The sequence below is a fragment of the Notothenia rossii genome, assembly GCF_949606895.1.
Source record: "Notothenia rossii genome assembly, chromosome: 10".
Taxonomy (NCBI): domain Eukaryota; kingdom Metazoa; phylum Chordata; class Actinopteri; order Perciformes; family Nototheniidae; genus Notothenia; species Notothenia rossii.
In genome coordinates this window covers 16960242-16975659 of record NC_136908.1, presented here as the reverse complement: position 1 = coordinate 16975659, position 15418 = coordinate 16960242, and the positions used below count along the sequence as shown (strand labels likewise).

General features: G+C 40.8%; 1 protein-coding gene across 1 annotated transcript in view; it reads right to left on the bottom strand.

Annotated features, from left to right (window-relative positions):
* Positions 1–109: 109 nt before the first annotated feature.
* Positions 110–15418, bottom strand: part of slc45a4a (solute carrier family 45 member 4a) — a 50458-nt gene continuing 35149 nt past the window's right edge. Inside the window, exons 4-16 of the mRNA XM_079655056.1 lie at positions 14029–14217; positions 9145–9324; positions 8644–8834; positions 8362–8548; positions 7467–7922; positions 6574–6839; positions 6321–6482; positions 5954–6053; positions 5764–5844; positions 5551–5681; positions 5287–5355; positions 5033–5187; positions 110–4695 (exon numbers count right to left, since the gene is read on the bottom strand). Of these exons, the coding sequence (XP_079511182.1) occupies positions 4518–4695; positions 5033–5187; positions 5287–5355; positions 5551–5681; positions 5764–5844; positions 5954–6053; positions 6321–6482; positions 6574–6839; positions 7467–7922; positions 8362–8548; positions 8644–8834; positions 9145–9324; positions 14029–14217 (2345 nt within the window). The 3' untranslated portion in view covers positions 110–4517. The remainder of the gene's footprint in view (positions 4696–5032; positions 5188–5286; positions 5356–5550; positions 5682–5763; positions 5845–5953; positions 6054–6320; positions 6483–6573; positions 6840–7466; positions 7923–8361; positions 8549–8643; positions 8835–9144; positions 9325–14028; positions 14218–15418) is intronic.

The window sequence follows — 15418 nt, the reverse complement described above, 5'->3', positions numbered from 1 at the left end:
CACCAGCAGAAAATGTTTAAATAAACAGGAGGGGGCATTCATTTTGCCCAAGAGTTCTTTGTTAATAAATCCCTTGTTATTCTCACATGGTCAGAAATGTAAAATAATGAAAGGAGCCATTGTTGGTTTAATTCAGAACAGATTTTAAAGGTGCGTTCCATACAGTGTTCATCCAGAGTCCTACTTATGAAGGCTCAAGCATATTTACAGAACATAGAGATATATACAGTCTTTATATAGAAAACAAAAACTACTACCAAAAATAATCATCTTTTTTATAGCAGCAAAAAAAGAAGAACCTAAAAGAGAAATATGTATATTTACATCTTTTTTTAAAATAACAAGGCATATTATATATACTGTAGTACACTGCGCATACTTTCCCATTCTTCTTGATTTAATCTCTGTGAGGATCAACGTATATAGGCATCTATCTCCTCTGTCCTTAACACACAGTTCACCGGAGGCAGAACCACACACACACACACACACACACACACACACACACACACACACACACACACACACACACACACACACACACACACACACACACACACACACACACACACACACACACACACACACACACACACACACACACACACACACACACACACACACACACACACACACACACACACACACACACACACACACACACACACACACACACACACACACACAGTCTGGCCAGGTTGGACTAACTGTTCGGCCGCCACTCTGCTGCCACTGACAGCGTCACCACGTCTCCACATTCATTCAGTGATCTGGACGGTGGAGCCAACATGGCTGCCACTGAAAAAAAGTGCAAAGGCCAAACTCTCATGTGTGGCTCTGCCTTCAAATTCTAACAGAGACAAAACAATGACATTTTCTAATTGAGTTAAAACACCAGAACAGAGACAGTAAAGACTCGTAAATAACCTTTCGGTGATGCAGCCATCGATTCCAGAGTTAAGTGTAAACCATGTGATTGCAAAGTACTGAGAACAAGAACCCAAAACAAACACTGAGATGACATTTTAACACGCTCTAGCTTTACATGTGAACAGCTATGAGACGACTACTCTCTCTCTCACACACACGCTCACACACTCACACCTGTAACAGAATATAGAACAATTTAGTATTTTGGAAACTAAGTGTAAAGTGTCCTTTATAGACAAGAAAGCGCAAAAAAATAAATATCGACAGTTATTTGTTTTCTTCCTTTTGCAACACTTTTTTTTTTAACCTATTATGTGCAAGTTCTGTGCAATGCCAGGCTTGTTGAACATCAAAACAGAAATTATTTCAGCTGAAATCACTTGACATTCATTGACTTAGTTTTTAAACATTTAAGTCACAAGATGGAATCAAAAGGTAAGAACTCAATCTCCCAGCAGGCTATGCTGCTGTCTGAACATTCCAGAGTCTGCGGTAAATAAAAGGCTTGGGATAATAAGAACCAAAGAACTAAAATCAGAGACTTCCCACTGCATTGGAAAAGAGACACTCAAGTTGCACTTCAAGTATTTGAGGCCTGGAGTCTCTCACTTACACTTTTAACAAGGAGTGTTGCCCCTGACGACACGTGACGCCTGAAACTTCACCCATAAATGTGCAAAAACTTTAGGAAGTCACATGCTTGTTGAGCGTGTACTGACCGAGCACAATTCTTCATCTTTAAAAGAGTGCATGTTGGTCTTTACACGTTTAAGTTCAAACTAAAAGACACAAACATCCAGCCATGCATTAGTAAATACATCCCTGGCCTATTAGGACAATAAAGACAAGAGCTTCAGTGATTTTTACAGAGTCAGACTTTGGTGTTCTACACATGCATATTGCTGTTATCACATGCAAACCTCCTAAACCCAAATCTTTATATTCATGTTTGTCATTAAACTGAAGAAGTGTGTCCATTAGTTTACCAGAATATGTTATTGCCCTATGTCAGAAGCCAAAATGCTTCTGTGCCTCCTCCTTGTCTTTTGTTATCCCTGCGTTTTTCGTCCCAGCACCAAAGAGGTGGTCATCTCTCTGCTCCACTACGGGACTGACTGAATGTACCTGAAATTATGGAAGGAATCTATTCTGTTAAAACTCTGCGCCCAACACCCATCAAAGTGAAAAAATAACAACCACATTGAGTGAATCCTCTTCTAAAACCTTAGTTAAAAATAAGATTTTCCATTAAATACACCCAAAAATAATCTTCCTTTAATCAGAAAATGAACTCACTGCAATTAACATTTCAATTTCGTATGTTCACGCTGATTTAGCTGAAAGGAAAACTGACCCAAATCCACAGCCTTTGACCTTAACAGGGGTAAAAACATCCAGATTTGACCACCGTAACAACCCCTCTCCGCCTGCACCCCCCTCACACACAGTCCTCTCCCCAGCTGATTAACAGAGGCTGTTATTGCAACAAAAAATCTGATTTGTCAGAAAACATAAACAATCAAATCTTAAATCTCACACTAAGTATTTCTTACTTAAACTTATCAAAGTCCTCTATTGCAGGCTATTAAAACATTCCAAGATTATATAACCGTATTGGTTAACACTCGTTATCCTTCAGTATTAATACAAGTTTACTTTTAGTCTATACAACTTGTGTATTCATTTTTTATGTTAAGCATATTAGTCTCATCACTGTGTATAAATGTTAAGAGCATTACAACTGTTTTAATACCTCACCTACTATCAACATCTGAGGCAGAATGAAGCACTCTCCTACAACACTTTAAAGAAAACAATTTTAGACATTTGGTTCAAGATATTTTATATTCTACTTAGGGGATCACTGGATTTCAGTGGGAACATTTTTACTTGGTAATTTGGTCACATATTCTTGTTAAGGCAAAGTTGTATCAAAAATCTGCCTCCATCGACTAATTTTGTATTTCCAAATTTGTAACATTTCTCTTAGGTTCAAAGATTTAAAAGAGTAGATTGGCATTGTGGGACATATATGTATATGGTCAATACCACTCTGGTATACTATATATTTTCAAATATTTGTTAAAGTGAAAACAGTCCTTCTCTATCGTCTTCTCAATATGCAATTAGCATACAGCACACATCTAATAAGCATAAAAAATACTATATTATACCTTTATTTAGCCCAGTACAATGGAACCAAGACAACTAAATCAGGAGTAAGGCGAACCGTAAGTCCTCCACCGAGGCTCACTTAACAAGCCTAAACCTGTTAATATAGGCTACTAGTTCTCAACCCTAGGGGCTTTATTTAATTTTTTTCTACATTTTATATCATTTTCTTTCAATATATCCAGAATCCATTCCATAGTCTTTCATCCCATTCCTGACAACAACCGTGTCCCCAGACAACTGAATCCATCACACCAAGAGGATTTCAAATCAAGGCTTTTCTAACTGAGTGCTGTTGAACACTCTTCAAAACAATGGCTCATAATGTGCAGTTAGTGACAAACATTGTGCCAACTGCATTTTCTAAAATAATATGCAAGAAGGTCGAGAAAGAAAGAGAGAGGACAACCCAACATCTGTCTTCTTCTATGGTGTTTAGTGTGTCTCTTATTTTCTAACATGCAGCATGTAGGCTAGTGTAGATTACAAAAATAAACAGAAGCAGCATTCTGGGCCCTCAATAAACCAGGAAAATAATATTTGGGATTGTAATGCCCTGTATACTGCACATATTGCATTTGCGCTCTTTCTTTCGTGGAATTTCACTCAATACACATCTGTATTCTTGACCTTCAATATAGTGACAACTTCTGATCAGAGCCTTTTGTCAGCTTTGGCCTGGAGTGTAGCCTTAGACTTGATCCAGATCAAAATGTTCCCCAAGAACCAGACTTTCCGGCTCTTAGTTTCAGAAATGCCACTTCCAAAAGTCTTTAGTCTTAAAGCTACTATCGCAGAGTGCTGTAAAGTGTGTAATTGAATTTGGTGAATTCGTCAGCAGACACACTTGTCGATCTCGTCGGTATCTTCTTAGCAAAGATCCGATCAAGCAGATTCGACAGCGAGGAAGAACAATTTTCAGCATTTTTGAATGACTCGAGGAGTAATGTTCATCAACAGCGTTCATCCTTCATTCGATTGTGTTGACCCCAGATGAAGAAGTGTATGTGCGTGTGTATGTGTGCGAATCCCCTGAAGTTTCCTGTCCAGGCGGCTGCTCAGTAGCACCTCCTAGAGGCCCTGAGAAACGGAGACAACCTCTCCTTAAAAGCATGACCAATGGACAAGTCATTTCTTGATGACCCTGACGGATCACTCAAATGTCAGTGGAAGTAATTTCTGCGTTGGCTGAAACAGCGCTGGGACCAAATGTTTTTTTTTTAGGAGAGTTGGTCTGGTGCGACACTGGTCCCTACATCAGATTGAGTTTTTTTCACCAAAGAAACACAGAATCGAAAAAAAGCCAGTCAAAGCTGAAAAACAACAGTGGACCGAATGCACACCAGCCGCCGTCCATGATTATTTGTGAAGTGAATTTAGTTGTTTCTGCAGCATCGTCGACTTGAGCCTACCAATCACAGAGCAGACTCATTCTCCGTGTGACAGGAAGTAGTGGTGGTGGTGGCCTTGCCCTTCTTGTTGAGTTTTAGGAAGCTGGGTTTCTCCGTCACAACGGCAACAGCCAGTTCGTCACTGATGGGTTTTTCCGGCTTTGCCAAGGACCGTTTCGAAGCTTTGGCTGAATCCCCATTCCTGTCAATCATAATGTATATCATGGTTAGGACTGTGTTTTAAGCATAAAGGAATAGTTTGAGAAATATGCTTTTTCGCTTTCTTGCCAACCAAAGGTTAGCTTAATTTAGCCTTGCATTCTGGAAAAATTCACAATAACTGAGCTTTAGAGGTGCTGGTATCTGGAAATTGTTAGTTTTGGACACCTCATTACCTCTGTTTCCAGTCTTTTTGCTAAGCTAACGTATGATATGATAGCTTCATATTAACCATAAAGACATGAGTTGTATCGTCTTCTGAAATGTCACACTTCTGTCCTTTGATGAAAACAAAAGTCAAGAACAGGTGGTTTTCTCACCCATGGTTTGGAGCTGGGTAAATGACCAGGAAGAAGGCGGTGAAGAAACCCAGGAGGGAGCCCCCAGAGGCCACCATGGGAATTACACGGACGCTGCCAACCGCCTCGACGACAGCACCCAGAGCTGAGGCCACCAGGATCTGACTGATGTACACCTGAAATGTGACAAATTATTACATTCACAGCATAGTCTTTTCAGATGGACATATTTATATATAACTATAAAACAATGATTTCATTAAGTGAAGACTCACCTGGCAGGATAAGATAGCACAGTCGATGCCAAAGCCTCTCCGGGAGTTCCCAGGACTGTGCCTGATGTACTGCAGGAGGCAGAGACAGTAACAGTTAATGAAAGCTACATATTGAAAAAATTGCTTTTCACAAACAGTAATTCAATATGAGACCTTCTATACATCCATCTATTCATCTATTCATTCAGTATGCAGTCCCTGGCCATGTTAACATTATATATTAATAGAAACAAAAAAGGAATTTCCAGTGGAATTTGTCTGTACCTCTTTCATTTCGTGATACTGTCCTAGAAGAGCATATGGACAGTAGGATATACTCATGGAGATGATACCCATGGTGCTTATCATCACCATGGAAACATACACATTAGGGAAGATTGACATGACAGCAGTTCCTGTGGAGGGAAAATAGATACATTAAATTTGTATCGCTCTTATTGATTTTGCCCAAATGTATTGATTCATAGGCGTTTATACCTATGGAAAATGCAAGCGTTCCCAGGATGTAGATGACTTTAATGCTCAGGTCAAAGTTGTCGAGGTACTTCTGAAGGATAGCTGGAGAAGGGAGATTCATTTAATGTTTAATACATAGTTTAGTGCATTTTACATCCAGAGAGTAAGCATCGAATCTGAAGGTCTTTACAAATATGTGCTTGCTTTTTACCTGAACATGTAGCAGCAGTCATGGCATAAATAACCAGTCCCCAGCATCCCATCTGAACTCCTTTGTTATAGTTCTCCAACAGAGTAGAATTAACAGGAGCCTGACAGAGAGAAACAAAGGCTTCATTTTTATTACTGAGCTGTGGATGAACTAAGGCCGAGACAGACTTTTCAGACGTACTGAACACAATGCCACGGGAGAATATCAGACAACGACAAAGTTGAGAAAAGGAGAGAGAGGAAAAGACACAATGTGATTTCATTAATTCATTTGTTTGCTACATTTGGAGCTGTTGTCCATAACTTTGGATAAAAAAGATTATATAATGCTGCAGAGAACATGTATTCAGCTCAATGAATTCACTTACGGTAGGATCTCCATGGTAGATGACTTGACCCATGAAGTCAGTGAAGAAGACGGCCTCAGCGATGATGGAGAACCAGGTGAGCAGGTGACAGACGCACAGACGCAGCAGCTCCGGAGGCATCTTCAGCATGGACATCCAGAGCAGCCGCACGGTGGTCTCAACCTGACCACAGGAGACACGATCATACAATATCCACCCAAAACAAAACACTAAGAAATAAAGGCAGATACAAGTGATTACATTTCCTCCTCACCTCTCCCTCTTCGCTCTCTGTGTCCCCGCTCGAGGAGTTGGTGTTTCCGCTGGGGTGCTTCCTCCTCTGCCGGTGCCTCCTCCTGTGTCTGGCCTCCACCTCGTACAGGTCGTTCATGCTGCGGGACGGCTTGATGAGATAAGCGCCGTTGGCCCGGCGGTAGCGTTGGCTCCCCACTCGACCGTAGTAGGAGAAGGTGCATGACGGCTGGCGGTAGAAGATGTGACGGTTACGGGACTGCCGCATGGGGGCTCCAGTACTGGCAGCTGGGACAAGAAACATTATTAACATTAGGGGAGGGTTTATGTTTATCATACGTAAAAATACTGAGGATAGGGGAAGATCTCTCCTGTTCCTTATAGGAACAAAAGTACACTTCTGTAGTGGCGGTTAATACTCAAATGTATTTTTTACTTTTAATTACCTCTGCTCTCATCACTTTTAATTGTGTTGTGTTATTATGGATTGTATTTCCAGAGTGAAGTTATTCCAAATGTCTTTCAGTTTCTAAGTATTTCCCTCAAAACAAAATGTTTAAAGTTAAATTTGGATATTTCCAGAAATATATTAGCCAATATGTAAATAAGAAGATTCAAACCACTATCATATTTGAGAGTCATATAATGTTCTCATTCAGTCGTCTTATCTAGACGTAATTAACCTCAAGAATGCAAATAGGATTATTTTCTAAATGTGTAACTATTCCTTTAAATATTTAAAATCTGCTTCTGCAATGAGAATGATAACGACAATAAAAGACAAAAAAGCAGAGTGAATAGCCTAAACAGTTCCATAATAGCAGTCAAAAAAATAATACGAGATATTGCATAATATATCAAATAATTTCTTAAAAATAAATAAAAATCTATAATAAATAAGGGTGAAAAACCAACCTTTGACCATTCCAACGCGATGTGCCTGTCCTTTAGAGCTCAGCTGGTTGGTGCTAGCTCTATCAGGATTATTGACGCTGGCTAACAGCCGCCCGTTCAGTGTCCGCTGCTCGTTCAGCTGGTTGTTGAGCAACGCCTCTTGACCATCGTCATTTTCCATTTCCTGCAAGAAAGCCGAGAGGCGGGAAATCCCTGGGGTGTTGGAGTGTGTTTGGTGTTTGTTGGCTTGGAGAAGATCCTGACTTCCTGCGCTGCTGCTGCGTCTGATGTGGCCGAGGCGGGTCGGTGGAGTGCTGCGATTGTAGTTGAAGAAGTTACCAGCAGTAGGGGGCGAGCCGTGGTGGGGGGAGAGGCGGTCGGCAAATATGGAGGGCTCTAAGTGGCACAGGAACAACGCATCGTAGTCCAGGTGGTCGAGAGTGGCGTCTGCCATGGCCAGGACACTGTCACTTTTACCTGGGGACAGACGAGGAGAGGGTCGATTCGTTTAGATGTAATGAAAATGGCTGTGCGGGACATCTATGGGAGAATGGGACAAACCCCAATCCCAGTTCCAGTGCATAAACTGAATCTAAATTGTCTGGTTGAGGGTCTAAAAGCCACACAATGCAATGTGGAAGTGACGAGAATTTTATTACAGACATTGGTGGACAGGGACCATGGCATATTTGTTTTTCTTTGACAGATATGTTGTCTTTATGGCTCGTCTTCTTTTGTTTGGCACTGCTTTTTGGGTTATTTTCCCAACACTTTACTTTGTGTGGGATTCTTTTAAAATGGGAGAATTAAAAGGATGTGTAATTCAGTGTGCAAAATATCTCAAAGCACAGGAACAATCATATTCACATCCCTGGTAAATATGAATGGGAAAGGAGGCAAGAGTGTGTGAACTTACTTCGCACAAGCTCCATCTCTAGGAAGTCCATGTCCATATCTCCATGCTCTGATAGGTTGTCTTCGTAGGGGTCATAGAGGTCGTAGCTGTCTATCGTTTCATTTTCTCCAATTAAATCCAGCTTGGGGGCGAGAAGTCCATTCCTGCCATTGGTCAAAGGGAGCGGTTTGGTGCGATCTACACTCTCCTGGTGAGAGGACAGAAAACCAAAGTCTTTAGGTTGGATTCATTTTATACATTTGATTGTTAAAGTGCACAGACAAAAACACACACACGCTGTACCTGGTCCATCCTGTCTTGTTGGGGCGAGTACTGCAGCTCCTCGATGCTGAACAGATGTAACATCACAGAGATGAAGAAGAATATGGCAGCGAAGAAGAACAGGATCTGCTCCTGAGACTTGAAGGCTGCGCCAAGGAAAGTGTGCGTCCAGTCACAACCTCCGAGAGCGTATCCCACCGCACCCCCAAGACCTGCACACATGAACAGAAGTTATAATAGAAGCACAAAAGATACATTAGAAGTCAAGGATTGCGTCTAATCTCAATTTCTTTCCCCCGAGAACAAATTAAATGCACCGTTACATTGATTACAATGCACAACTGCAACAAAATATATGATATATCAGTTCAAACATTTTCAATATTATATCTTAATGTTATTTATTGCCAGGACAACAAATTATATTACAAAAGACTTTGACGTGCATTTTTTAAATCCTCTAAATGTATTTATGGGCATTATTTAAATCCTCTAAATGTACTATTTATGTGTTAGCAGTACCTGCTGAGGCAGCATGGATGTTTAGTGCCATGTCTTGTTCGTCGGAGTCCGCCACATCTAGCAGGTACGCTCTGATTGGTCCCTCTGATGCGTCCGCACTGAAGTCCAACACCACCACCCCCAACACGGTGAGAACAATTCCTATTGGTTGTCTCCCCTGCTCGTCACCCATCGACAAACCTAACAGAGAAAGACAGGTATGGACAAAGATTTGTTATTATAAAATATTACAAAATGTGTGCTTGTTATTATTATTAAACAATGAACAAACTGACAAGGAAACATTTTGATGACAGTCAAAATGTAATTCATATTTTATAAATTGGATTTGTTTATTTATTGGAGAATTGCCAATTTATTCTGTATTAAAAAAGATAGTTCTTGCAACATGCTTTTTAGATATTGACAAATAAACACATATTTACGAATAAACATAAGTCTATATTTTTGTTTGTCCAGATTTTAATATTTCCATCACCAGTAGGAGGGATGGCTGAGAAAACATGGTGTTTAATAATAATATTCTATACTTAAAGAGGTGAATCTGTGCTGTAAATGTTCTAATGTACAAACTTTATGATTTGTTGACAACATGATTTGAATATATAACAGACAATTAACTTCAATATAATCTGAATAAAAGCCATAGAAGAAATACATGTAATTTTAATTAAAAAAATGTATATTTATGAAAGAAAAATAATCACCATCACTCTACATCCACACACAAACATGTGTAGTTGCTACACCGATGTGACCCTGGTCAGAGCTGCACATGTGATCAATAGTTGATTAGTGAGTTACAACAGACACACAACAGTACACAACCAAAACACAAAGCCATACACAAATTGATCACTGCACATTTCCCATACTGCTTTGCACGATGTGTGTGACCTTGTGTGTCTCATTACATCTGTGACCCGGTCCTGGCCTCACGCTGTTCGGGGGCCTCGGAGTGAAATTGTATGAATGTTTGACATGGGAATGGTTTAGTAGATACAAAGATTCAAGATTCAAAAGTGTTATTGTCAAGACATTTAGAAATCTACGGTGTAATTATGTAATGTATGCACCAATGCAATTTACAAGACATACGAAAAAGAAATAGTGCAAGCTCAGGTGTTTAATAGTGTTCTGGTCTGTGTGATGAAACTGTCCCTGAGTCTGGTAGTTGAAGCCGGGGAGTCTGTGGCACAGTAGAATAGTGCGCTGATCTTCTGATCAGTGGAGCACTGGTTCAATCCCCACTGCAGTCAGCATGTCTTTGTGTCCCTAGGCAAGACATTTATCCCCAAATTGCTCCTGTGGGGATTGCCCACAGTACTGAATGTATGTAAGTCGCTTTGGATAAAAGCGCCTAACAAGTGACATTTAATGTAATGGTAGTTTTTGTCCTGTTGCTGCGGTACCGCCTGCCAGACGGCAGCAGACAGAACAGTTTGTTGCTGGGGTGATGGGGGTCTTTTTTAATCCTGAGAGCTTTCTTCCTGAGCCGCTGGGAGTTAAGATCCTCCATGGCTGGCAGCTCCGTCCTGGTGATGTGCTGTGCAGTTTTCACCACCCTCTGTAGAGTCTTACGGCTGAGGAGCAGCTGCCGTACCAGGCCGTGATGCAGCCAGTCAGGATGCTCTCTATGGTGCACCTGTAGAAGGTCAGGATGCTCTCTATGGTGCACCTGTAGAAGGTTAGGATCCTCTCTATGGTGCACCTGTAGAAGGTCAGGATGCTCTCTATGGTGCACCTGTAGAAGGTCAGGATGCTCTCTATGGTGCACCTGTAGAAGGTCAGGATGCTCTCTATGGTGCACCTGTAGAAGGTCAGGATGCTCTCTATGGTGCACCTGTAGAAGGTTAGGATACTCTCTATGGTGCACCTGTAGAGGGTCAGGATGCTCTCTATGGTGCACCTGTAGAGGGTCAGGATGCTCTCTATGGTGCACCTGTAGAAGGTCAGGATACTCTCTATGGTGCACCTGTAGAGGGTCAGGATGCTCTCTATGGTGCACCTGTAGAGGCTCAGGATACTCTCTATGGTGCACCTGTAGAAGGTCAGGATCCTCTCTATGGTGCACCTGTAGAAGGTCAGGATACTCTCTATGATGCACCTGTAGAAGGTCAGGATCCTCTCTATGGTGCACCTGTAGAAGGTCAGGATCCTCTCTATGGTGCACCTGTAGAAGGTCAGGATACTCTCTATGGTGCACCTGTAGAAGGTCAGGATCCTCTCTATGGTGCACCTTTAGAAGGTCAGGATACTCTCTATGATGCACCTGTAGAAGGTCAGGATACTCTCTATGGTGCACCTGTAGAAGGTCAGGATACTCTCTATGGTGCACCTGTAGAAGGTCAGGATACTCTCTATGGTGCACCTGTAGCAGGTAAGGATACTCTCTATGGTGCACCTGTAGAAGGTCAGGATGCTCTCCACCGTAGTCCAATTGATGGCGATGGGGGCGTGTCCCTCTCTCTGCTGCTTCCTGTAAGCCACAATCAGCTCCTATGCTGTCTCGTCGCCGTCGGTGATCAGGCTGATGATGGTCGTGTTGTCAGCAAACTACCCTATGTATAAAGGTGTGTGTGTGTGTGTGTGTGTGTGTGTGTGTGTGTGTGTGTGTGTGTGTGTGTGTGTGTGTGTGTGTGTGTGTGTGTGTGTGTGTGTGTGTGTGTGTGTGTGTGTGTGTGTTACATTGAAAAAAGAGAGCGGTGTGACGCGGCATGACTTTACAAACTGATATCAATTAACGTCAGGGAAACAAATGTTCTTAGAAAGAACAGAAGAGTGTGTGTGTGGGGGGGGGGACAATGGAGGGGGCACTACTCACTAGCCAGACAGACAGGAAGTGAATTGTGATTGGTGGAAAGGGGGAAGCAAACAGGAAGCATTTCCCTGTGAACTGCCTGCTCCTGTGTTCCCATGTCATCACACACACACACACACACACACAAACACAGGTTACTACAGTTTTCCCATGTCAACCATGTGTTGTTCACACACATTCATATAAATACAACCATGAAAAGGTAGACTTTTGCTTATTCTCTCACTTCTCCCACACAAATACAGTTCACTGGTATTGTTAACCCTGCTGGCAAGGTGCTCAGAAACGCACACAAACAAACACTGGTGCCCTAAAACGACCTGAGTGCCAAACACTGTGCAGAAGAATTGAAGTGTATACAATCTTCTGACAGAAAACATTCAAACAAATTTCTCCTTTGATATTTCAGTTTTAGTTTCTGTTTTTAATCATTTCTATTTGGAGATATTAAAAAAATAATCTGCTATTGTTGCACTGGACCTTTTTATGTATGTAGACCTTTTTGGAATATGAAACATGTAAACTTGACAAATTGTTATAAAGTAATTTCTCATTCAAAAATAGCAGAAAATACTGTATCTCATATTTGTATCTCAATTATGGAGATTTTACATATTTTCTCAGTTTTATATATTTTTTTTTTAACTGAATTCCCTTTGGACTTTAGAAAGGCCAAGGGAACAATAATGAAATAATCATTATTTTCAGCCCGATGTGCGTTGGATGCACCGTTAAGGTAATTTAAGTCCAATAGCAATCGACAATACTAAGCGGTGACATAACACTTCCTAGAATCTGTGTAAAACAATTCTTGTTAACATTGAAGAGTCAATTTTGATAGCATGCAGCTATGATCATATTTGTCATGTACATTAATTCTGCCATGTATTGTGCTATGTAAGGGCTCCTGATTAAAAGACGTAATTATTACCTCAAATCTAACTTATAATTCTATTCATTATATCAACCACAGATAAATCAATTGTGCATCCCTACAATTCAGACCACGTGGGCTGTGATAATTGAGCTAAAGAGTACTGAACACCAATTCATCAATTATAATGTATACTACATTGTTTCACATGGTTGACTTTATTTTGCTTGAGTTCAGTAACAAGATATTTGTTGCCATACTACCAGCAGAGAATGCATCCAAACTACCTACATACTGTAGGCTTGAATTAGAATGACATCGATAAGCTTTGGTGAGATGATAAAGACATGAGGTATAAAAGTAGCTGCAACACCAATCAGCTAAAACATGTTGCAGCATCAATACATTCACTGCACGCTGATGACACACACCTCACACTTCTGTAGTCGCTGTGTGTATGTGTATGTATGTTTACATGTGTTTACAAATATATGGTAATGACGTTACAACGGGAACTATGCTGATGTAGCTGACCCCGGGATCAATATCTGTGTGGCATGATTGACAACTGGTCAATTTGATTGATTGGATCGGCTGAATGTGTCCTTGAAATTACTTTGATGACGTTACAAGCTGAGGGGCAGACTGAGGGTATCAGCTATCTTTTTACGAGGGTTAAACTCATAACAGACAAATTCACAAAAGCAAGATTTCACTGCTGCTGTTCAAATTAGATGAACAAAAAAAACATGTATCAAAAGACCAGCAAAGAGCAACATGCACCTCTAACTGCTGCATCTCCAGGTACTCCTGTGCTGTTTACAAGTGTTTGAATGAGGTATTATTCATACACCTGCTACAGAATTGGCCCTTTTCTATGCAAATGAGCATCATTGCAAAAACAGTTTAATTCCCCAAGATCAGCTTTAATAGCCTCATGGTGTAAGAGTGAATTTATGAGTGTTTTCAAAGTGTTGCTTGAAACTGAAACGCACCTAGGCTTCAAGTTGTGCTCATTGCTGATTGTAACAAGGTTAGGCTCAAACACATTCATTTTGGGATGCACTGACAGTTGTGTGTCATGTCAAATTAATAAAGCTTGCATCGTTTTCACTTCGTCCCTGATACACACACTTTTTATTTAAGTTCCCATTAAACACGGAATAAAAAAGTGAGTGAACACACTCACCTATCAGCGATCCATTCAGAAAGAGTGCCACTCCTAACAGCGTCCCGATGCAGAGGATCAGGATGAAGGGTCTCCGGCGGCCCCATCGCAGAGTGCAGCGGTCGCTGGCAGAGCCGATCAGCGGCGTGAAAATGAGGCCGAGGACCGGGCTGAGGAACCACGTCAGACTGTAGTACTGCTCTGGAAGACCTGCACAGACACACACACGGATACGAGTTAAAGACGGAGATGTAGAGAGAACTGTGAACTTCATTTAGAAAGATGCCATAAGATGACCAATAAACCAGTGATTTCTCAATGGATTTGCTCTGTCATCCACTAGGGGGTGCAAGTAACATCCTAATGTATGAGTGAGGTGGATCATTTTTTATTAGATGTTCTTGTGTCTTGTGTGTATTTGGATATTTTTTCATTGCTTATATCCGTCAACATATATATATTTTTATTGCCTGTGTTTTTAACTATTGCCGGCCAAGGGACAACAGATTGGAAATCGCCTTTCTGGCAAACTCTGGTGTATTTCAGAAATGTTATCACAGTAATAATGCATTGTCCCTGTCAAATAAAGTGATAAAGTAAACTACACAAACTGAACCAAACACTACCTCATTACATTAGGATGTAGTTGCAGTACAGGGTTAAGTACAAAGCAACATTAATAAACTGTTGTTTTTGAGTTTGAGAAATTTGAGAAAATGCACCTAAAAGAAGAAGGAGACAAGCAATGGCAACCCTTTGCAGGTTCAATGAGTGTCTGTTTGAACATTTGCTCTGGATTATTACAAAGCATTTGTTAAGTATTATAATGTCAAAAAGGTATCCACATCCTATATTGAATACGTCGACCTTGAACTACACTGTTGATGTGATCTTTTTTACTGAGCAAATATTGTATTACTTTGAGCCTCATCTTTCCACAGCCGGAAACCAGGTGAGGAATACAAACACGTCGCATGACAGGATCTCAAATTAGGAAGCATAAATGGAAATAACCATGTATCTTTAGAAAAACACACACACACACACACACACACACAAACAAGATGCAACAATGGATGATGATGATGAATAACATCAGACAACACCTTGAACTGCAAACCTTTCAACAACAAAGCCAGTTCTTAATTAAGTCCTTATACTGTATAACCTCAGAAAATTCCCCATGCGTGTGAAGACACTCACACGCAATTCATTTAGCTGCCACTTAAAAAAGCACATCACTTTTGAACACCCCAAAGACCATTACCTTTGTGGTCCATCATTATTTATCTTACCTTAAAAATATCTTAAAACCGATTCACTCATTGTATGGTATGATAACTTTACAAGATAATTCCTCGTTGGTTTTTTGTCTCTTAAATTATTCCAAAACATTCTTCATACTGGTAAT